The sequence below is a fragment of the Argiope bruennichi genome, chromosome 3 (genome assembly GCF_947563725.1).
Source record: "Argiope bruennichi chromosome 3, qqArgBrue1.1, whole genome shotgun sequence".
In the NCBI taxonomy this organism is placed as follows: domain Eukaryota; kingdom Metazoa; phylum Arthropoda; class Arachnida; order Araneae; family Araneidae; genus Argiope; species Argiope bruennichi.
In genome coordinates this window covers 8,336,596-8,345,987 of record NC_079153.1, presented here as the reverse complement: position 1 = coordinate 8,345,987, position 9,392 = coordinate 8,336,596, and the positions used below count along the sequence as shown (strand labels likewise).

The window sequence follows — 9,392 nt, the reverse complement described above, 5'->3', positions numbered from 1 at the left end:
TTGCGATGTTTCCGCAAATTGAATATTGCAATTCCTGCCAAACAAATTTATTTTATTCCCTCAAGCAATTATTGCAGTTTCTCATATCCTAATTAGCTGAAATTGGAAATCTCATGGCAAGAAAGCAACTGACACTGAAATCGAAATTAGACTAATCTATACAGGAAAAAAAAAGGGGTTAGGAGTAGAAAAGGGGTGAGTTTCCGCGATTTCACGGCTGTTCCATTCTGTTGTTATGGCTACGATCCTTTTATATTGCAGTGTTCAGAGATCGATATATTTAAATGAAAAAAAAAGGAATTAAGAAACTTGAAATTCCCTTTTTTATTGTTTTCCATATTTTCCTGCATTTTCCCTGTTGTTTAGATAATTTTTAAATTCTCTGTATTTTCCAGATTCTAACAGTACCGCGACAACCCTAAAATAGTGCATTAGATTTTTTTCTCCTATTTGTGTAGACTAATATAACTGTTAAGTCATTCAACGAATAATATTTCACTTTTTCTATAATTTTTTCTTCTCTGTTATAATTAAATGGCGATTAGTTCCATTCGTTTGTGCTGTTTAATGATCACACGAGTGATGTGAAGAGTGGTTTTGAAGGAGAAATAACTATGATAGAGAACCTTCTTTTAAAGGTCAAAGTGACCTTAAATCTTGTCCTCCGGCTGTTCGGAAAGTACTTATTTGTTTTTTTTTCTTGAAATTTTCTACTTTAAGGAGCCATTTCAAATTTTATAATAAATATATTACAAAAGTAACATGTTATAGATTTTTATTTGAAATTTAATGCAATTTTAATAATACATCTACTAAACATAAAAATTCTTACATTTCTTATCAATTTAACATTCATCTAACAGAATGTGCACATGAGAAAAATTGATGATACAAAATATAACATACAGCCATTTAGAAATTAAAAAATGCCAGACATAAAGCAGCATGGGTTAATGTGATATAAAAAGTAAATAAAATAATGAAACATCTTTTTTTTTTTTTACGAATTCATGATTTCTTTTTATTGAGTGATATATAAATATTTTTTATTTGTCGGAAAAAAATTCACTTTATTTTTTACTGTAATATCATCCATTAATGATATATTAATAATCATTAGATACAAACATCACAAATGGGAATATAAATTAGGAAATGCAAAAAGGACATTTTCAATTTTCGAGGAGCAGACAACTCGTAAAATAACAAATTCCGATCTGGCTTATGAAAAATTTTAAAAAAGGCTACGCATATAATATAATGCTGCAACTCATTATTGAATGTTTTATAACCAAAATTGAAATATGTGCAAATATAAAAGAATTCACATTTCAGAAATATGTGACACATTAAAATAATTCACAATTCAGAAATATGTGACATAATAAATGAATTCGACATTTTGTCAATCATTTGACGAAAAAATATAATGAATGAAAATGCCACTGTGAGGATAAAACATGCAATCAATTCTTTGCCATATTATTTATATAAAATAAGTTCTTATAAAAATAACAGAAAACTTTTGGCACTTCTTGTTGCTTGCTGGCATTTAACCGCACATTAAATTGATTGATAAACATGCCTTAAAATATGGGATTGTTAATGCAAATCTCATCGAAAAAGCTCAAAAGTGTTTCTGTATTTATTTAAAAATGAACAGTTCTTTGAAAATACTAGAGTGACATGAAATTTAATGTTTATATTTGTAGTCTTTGCGCACAGCAGTTTATCAGCAAATAAAATAACTGTATAAAAGGCTTTGAACTGTACGGTGGTTCAGTCTCTTTCTAAATGTATCCGCCTATGGTTGTGGTGCAATTGATTCGGACGACGGTGTATTCTCTGGTCTTCGTCATGTCTTCTCGGACAGTATCCACTCTCAGGATTAAACAGTCCATATTCGCAATCAGGAATGTGGCACTGATTTGCCAATACACATCTGTGAGAAAAAAATATAACAATTATTAATGTTTTTTCAACGAAATAACATCCAAATACAAAAATAAATTGATTTGACACAAAACATTTAAAAGAAAAACCACAAAGATTATTAAAGAACTGCAATACATTTAATTTCATAAAACCTTCTTTAACAATTCAAAGGAAACGACACTGATTTCTGAAACATGTTTAAATAAGATAAAAGCACTAAAACCATCAATGTGCTGCAAAACATCTCATAGTGTTATGTCAATATACCAAATCTGAGGTGTGTGTGTCGGCATAACTACAAGTTCAAGAGAGTTACATTAATTTGTCTTAACATACAGATATCTGACCGTCGTTGCAATAGCAATGAGTTGAGAACTAAGGTTGAGTACTAATACGATAAGGTTGAATATGATAGTCTTCCAGTCCTGCCATATGCAATGTCCTGCCATGTATGGAAGTATGTCCTGCCATAGCAATGGAGGTAACTCGATACTATGTACATTATTGTTTTAAGCGGCCGCTAATATATTATTCCTATATTTGTGAGGAGATATTGGTGGTTGGGATTTGGCTGAACTCATACGTTGTTATAATTGTTGCATTTTATAATATTATTCAATAACTTAAAATGGATAAATATTTATAATTTATGATGCGATATTTATTTGCGAGTATAAAATTAATAAATAGAATAATTAAAAGTAATAAACTTTATAATTAATCTAATGATATTTCTAATTTTTATAAAGTTTATTACACACTAAATATGCAGCACTCATTTGCCAATATAAACATAAATAGAAAGCATCAAAATGGTATTATGCAGAATTCATAAATAACGAGTTTAAATTCAGCAATAATGAATTTAAACTCGCAATTAAAAACGTGATAAAAATTTATTTATCAATGAAAAATTGCAGAAAAAGTTTTAAAATTATTAATATATCTGAAACAAAAATGCAATTATATCCTTTCTTTCGAGAAATTAACTAATCATATAGGTCAAAAATTGTATTTTTTAAAAGTTCGTGGATTTATGAAACATATACAAGAATTTATACTATGCAAACTTTCAATAAAATAAATTAAGTCATCAAAAATAAGGTTTTGAGTTTTACATATTTTGAGTGCTTTTGTTTGCTATTATTTCAGTTATTTTTTTTTTTGTTCCAATAAGGATTTATAAATAAAAAAGATCAGGAAATTTGATTTTTTAATTATTCAAATGTAAATATTTTCTATATTTGTGAGATGTATTTTATCCATTTCCATGAATGAAGTTAAACTGATTATAATTCTCAGATCAAATTCATTTTCTGAATAAAAATTTTGATTTGTTTATTATCTTCTTAGCTTCATAATATAATTTATTATAAAATTAAAGAAACCTAAATTTTATATAACAAACGCTGAATTTCCCTTAATGATGCTTCTTGCGAAAGCATAAGGTCATTAAAAACACACTTAACTTTGTTTCATAGCACAATGACGAGGATGTCATTCGAGCTGCAATCGATTTACCACATCACATTAGAGTGAGGACATTTGTTTGAAGGTTTTATGCAACATTCACTACATCTACATTTACAGCGGATTAGCAGATAAAATGCAAGCCCGTTTTGCATAATTTCTTCTATAAGACATTAATGCTATTTTCTAATAATTTCTGTATACCATTTTACATAATTTCTTATATAATACGTTTGTATAATTTCCTCTGTAATACATTAATTTATAAACCAGCATTTAAACTAAAAGTGTGGTTTATAGAGAGAAGATAGTTAGAAAGATAAATAAATCATATTCTTGAGTTTTAGAAAAGAGGGGGGGGGAGTGAAATATTTATCCTCTATCTTATCAGATTTTGAATTTTTGACTTCACATACAAATTGAGAGGCAATTTTCTTTTTGATGAATTTTGTTACACATTTCAGATTGATCTATTTTATTTCGGTCCAGTTCAGTTATATTAACGTACCATTTTCTAAAGTAACACTAGGGCTACTTTTGGAACGGATCTCGCAATTCTAAACAGCTTTCAGATGTCAAGAACAACACTAGAGCTGGCACACCCCTCTCCAATTTTCATCACTCCACCAGCGAGAGGATGTTTGGTCCCGACGGATTTACGTACACAAGACCCGCTTATAAGACGATTCTTCGGTGGAATCGGGACTCGTACCTAAAACCTTCCGGTTCCGCAACCGAAACTTTACCAGAAGATCACTACAGCTCTCAGACTGATTGTAGTGTTGGTGTGGAAAAATTCATGCCAAATTTTATTTTTTAGACCGCTGTGTTTGCCCAGTTTTTATTTTCACACAATTTTTTAACTGCACACGCACGGGCAAAGAATCATGGAATTCGTCCAAAATCTGATATAAATCAAAAATTTTGATATAGAGGCAAGATACCAAATTTTGTCCATTTATATTCTTGTGTTTCAGAATCAACACACACGCGGACACGCACAGAGTGACTAATTCATCTACTTCTTCTACGAAATTTATTTTTGAAAAAATAGGAAGGTTTAAATTGTGGAGATTCATTAAACTCATGAGATCCAATTTTTTGGTGACTACAATACTCTCTCTTAATATACTTATTATTGGAGAAAGTAAAAGGAGATGGAGTGTCATTTAATTGTAAAACTTTCTCTTTTTTACATTCAAGAACTGTATAAACATTTTTATAATTGATAATCTAGTTCATCTTTTTATAGATTTTTTATAGATTTATATATTTTATAGATTTTTCTGTTCCCCATATATGTTATAAAATTAAGACATTACTTTCCAAGAAATTAATCTGCTTTTCTAGTGCTGAATAGATAATATTAGTATGCCGTCATATTGGATCACTTTATGTGTGAATTATTTGCTTATCAGGGATGAAACAACACTGTGTAGAACATTCACATATATTAAGAATGAATATATGTGAATTCATATATTCATTCTTTCTTTAATATCTTTTCTATTTTTCATTCTTTTAGATAGCATTAATTTTTATTTATGGTCAGTAGATGATATACCTGCAGAATTTTTTTTCTTCATATCATGAAAGAAAGTAGATGATGTACCATTAAATTATCAGAAATTCTCTTCCTTGAACTTAAACTTCTTCCAATCTTTCTTAAGCTTAAATTTCCCTAGCAGTTAGTTCAGATTGAATATCAAGGGAATTTTTCATTCTCTGTACGAGATAATATAGGAATTGTACCATAAATTTGTTAGAAATTCACTCCTTAGTGGTTACTCGATTTGCAATCTAATCATTGATGAGATAATACTACTAACTTGTGTCAGTACTTCACCTAATATCAGACGGGTGAATTAATTGCTAATTAAAAAAATGGTGATCGAAAAGATGTTATAGAAATCCTTTTTCAATGACTTGTTAAGATTGCAATGCCTTTTTTTGTTTCTATACCAGCAATCCCAATTTGAAAAGATAGTTTTGGATTTAACTTGGTCGTGATCTAAAGATTGATCAATAGGATATATGAGATGGAATTCGTGTACGTTTTGAACAAATAAAATGTGTCGAGAAATTCCTTTAGAAATTTAAAGAAGATTTTCCATCGAAAAGAGAGTTCAGAAGGATAGTTCGAAAAATCCATCTAAGCGACTTTACAATATCTCGGGTTTGAGAGAAGTCTGAAGATGGAACTGTTTGCGAATTCTCACAGAGAACTATGTGAAAGATGAAGCTCAACGACGTTCTCACGAAAAAAGAAAGATTGATAGGAACGAATTCAGGATAAGGTAGATATAAAAATGAAACAAAACCTAAGATGACTCTTTTTTTTTATCTGAAAGAATAAAATATTCCAAATAATATCTCTAAAATGGCGAATTTCCATGCGGATCCTAAATAAAATGACAATTGTTTCTTCTTCAAATTTATTAAATACTCAGAAGTTCTCATTTGTCAGTTCTACGTAATGTAATTAGTTCATGGAATTATTTAAAATTATAGCTTTTCAAGCATATTAACATCATTTTTCATATTTTTTAACATGGATGTAATTATAAACTTCAAATGCAATCACTATGTTTGATTATTATTCCATGAAACGGAGCTGAAATTCCAAGCATCCAGTGATGCATTTCTTTTTCGTTGACTGAATAATTGTGCTTAGATACATTTTTGAAAATAAATAAAAAAAATGAAAATAAATAAAATCAGCCCATTTTATACGGCCTTTTATTATCGTATATAAGGGTAGAATTTATTTTCCTTATAAATAAATACTTATTATTATGGATTATTTTTATTCATATAATCCATTGTTTACTCCATTTATTATTATTATTATTACGGACTTATTTCTTCATAACTATAAATCCTTATCATTATGGATTGTCTTTAATAAAATCATGTCATGTTTATAGATATTACGTAATTTTTTTAATGGCTTATGACGGATTCTATTCCTTTTTTTTTTTTGAAAAATTATCAAAATGCATAGAATTACTTCCATACTTTCAATTTTTCAAGATGAAATATCATTTTATTAAAATAACCTAAATTTCACAATTTTTTTTTATTTCATTTCTTTATTTGCTGATTTTTCCTTGAAACATTAAATAAAAATTTTGAAATTCGATTATCTGCATTCATTTTTATTCTTGTGTCTTTAAATCCAAATATAAATAGGCTTGGAAATTAAAACATTCTATTCACCGACGAGAACTGGCAAAAAGAATATTTTATATTCCTTATTTATTATTCCTTGTCTTCGATCAAAAAGATTTGAAATATGATTTCATGATATACGCACAATATAAGGGCGCTGAAAATGTTCCAGAACTTATTTTATTTTGGAAGAATGAATACGGATATAACCTGTTCATTTGTGGTACTCAATTCAAAACAAATATTCTGCGAAACTACATTTTTGTCTCTGTTTATACAAAAATACGAATGTGTAAGAGTACATCTGTTTACTCTTCAACTGCTTTCACCATCATACTTCTTCGAAACCTGAAAATGATTGCATCTTATATAATTCGTCATCCATCGAAAATAAATGCATGGTGCGAATTTATATAGAAGTAACTGAATGAGGAAGTATCAGAATATGATGATAATTACACATTGTGGTGCATTTAATTGTAATCTAATCAAAGAATGAATAAAAGTGGTGGGCCTGCCATAGTGTTAAAATTCTATGTATAATTAATCAAAGCATAAGTAGGGTTAAGTTCAATAAGACAGTTTATTAGGTATATATCGTTATCCATTTAGAACCCAACAAACTCAAAACATACCGAAAGAAATTTATGAACGGTCGCCACGATTTGACCATCCACGTGATAGAAAGTTTAGAATGCCTGTCATCAACAGATACCGCATGCTTTGTACTTATATGGGTCGGATGAAATCTGTTACGCTAATTAGCTACATAATTACTCTCTGCTTGTTCATTGTGAAATGGAGTGAATCGTAGTTTAACCTCTTTCTTCATCGTTGGCGATAACGCGCCAAAGCTGGCAACTCCCGTTTTCTCTAGTCTAACACATCCCCGAAAAGCACGGCGTAAGCTCTTGGTTGGCGAGTTGGCGATTTTTGAAAAATGCGCCAAGTAACTACGATCGCGCAGTGAAACGTTATAATCAACTGACATTATTAATTAAAATGTTTTAAATTATTAATTTTAAAATGTTTGAAAAACATTAAACATTTTTGAACTTTTTAAAAGCTGTAATATTTCTATTGTTTAAGTGAGGTTTAAACTTAACGTATGAGTTCTCTTTCTGCAAAGCTACGACAAGTTAGATTAGAACCCACGATGTTGATCTTTAGATTTATAGTTATTCATTGTTTACTTGTTATTTGGAGCTACGCAGAACTGGATAATTTTTGGATGCCAACAAACAATTAGGGTTATTGTTATCTTCTGTCTTTCCCACCAGGGGGCATCTCAGATATTAGGATGAGATCGTTCGGACATGATAGTACAGAAATGGAGGAGTTGGCTACCTCCTTCCCATGGCGGGACGTGCTTCCCTCGGGAAGGACTATACCGTGACCGGTGACTTTCAATTATTCCCTCAATTGCTGTCGCCCTGGTCCGGGCAGTCAGATATATCCGTATGTCTTACTGGCGGGTCGGAATAGCCAAATTTGTGATTACCTTCTGTCTATTCTATATGACATTTACAAAGTAGGGTAAGCTGTAGCAAATAACTGTTAAGGTGAAGTTAGAATATTTATGATACTAACAATTAAAAATCTAGAGAGATATTTACAAAAAATGTCTTTTTTTAAGATTCGAAGCCTTTTCTACTGTTTAGCATGCATATAGTCCATATACAAACAAAAAAGGAAATGAAGTAAAAATGGAGATATTCAAATTGGAAAGCTAATTATGGCGGAGAAATATTTTTGATATCTTCATTCTCATGGAAATTAACTTTCGGGAACTTCCACCTCCTAATTGCCTGAAAAAAAATCTGGATTTTGAATCTTGGCCAAGAAGTGATAACTTATCACGGCAATGAAATGATGTACTTAATGGAAGTTCCAATAAAGAATTTAATTATTTAGCTGTAACGAAGAAAAGGAATTTACTGAAATCTTCAATATGCACTTCATCAGAAATTTGCAATATAATTGAATAGAAACGTGGAATAATGAAACGGATAATGAATATGAATAAAAAAAAACTGACTCTTCATGACCATTAAAATATGGAAGAAAAAAAAACATTTTATTTGCACAGTTTAATCTGTAAAGTGAATACATCTTGCATTTCACATCTTTAGCAAGACATTTCATCTTTAATAATATGAAACTGAAAAATGATAAAGTAATATTACGTATTTTAAGTATTTAACCTTACTATTTCATGATTTTATTTCATATTATTTCATGATATTTTATTCAAAAAAAATCATGAAATAATATCTTATTACTGAGTTTTTTTAGAATTGTAATAGTTTTATTTCTAAATATAAACAGGAATGCTCTTTCATTAAACATTAACAAAGATTTCAGTATCCAGTAGAATTCTAATGAAAATGTTTGATAAAAAAAATCTAACTATTTGTAATTTTCATACTACACGTATAATTTAAGTTCATTTGCTTGATTTCTTTCTAACAAAGTTTATGATAATTTTCATTAACAAAACAATTAAATAAAATTATTTAGAAGGTTTGGTTCAGAAAATCACTTTTTCGAAAAATAAACAACTCATAAGTACCACATGTTCTATCATTTAAATAGGTCAAAGATTCGTATTTTAAAAATGCATGCTTCAAAATATAATACATTTTTATATGAATAAAAATCATCGCGGCCATGCATCTATACACTTTTCAAAGAACGAAAGTTAATAAAATATTAAATAATTAGAAATTAATTGAAATTTTGCATTTTTCTTCTGCAACGACTTTGAAAAAAATGTATTTTACAAGAAATACCGTAAATTTTAACACCACTTTAAA

At 29.1% G+C, this 9,392-nt stretch overlaps 1 protein-coding gene across 1 annotated transcript in view; it reads right to left on the bottom strand.

Annotated features, from left to right (window-relative positions):
* Nucleotides 1-849: 849 nt before the first annotated feature.
* The window catches only part of LOC129964094 (uncharacterized), a 73,589-nt gene continuing 65,046 nt past the window's right edge, over nucleotides 850-9,392 (bottom strand). The window contains exon 6 of the mRNA XM_056078775.1: nucleotides 850-1,942. Within this exon, the coding sequence (XP_055934750.1) occupies nucleotides 1,780-1,942 (163 nt within the window). The 3' untranslated portion in view covers nucleotides 850-1,779. The remainder of the gene's footprint in view (nucleotides 1,943-9,392) is intronic.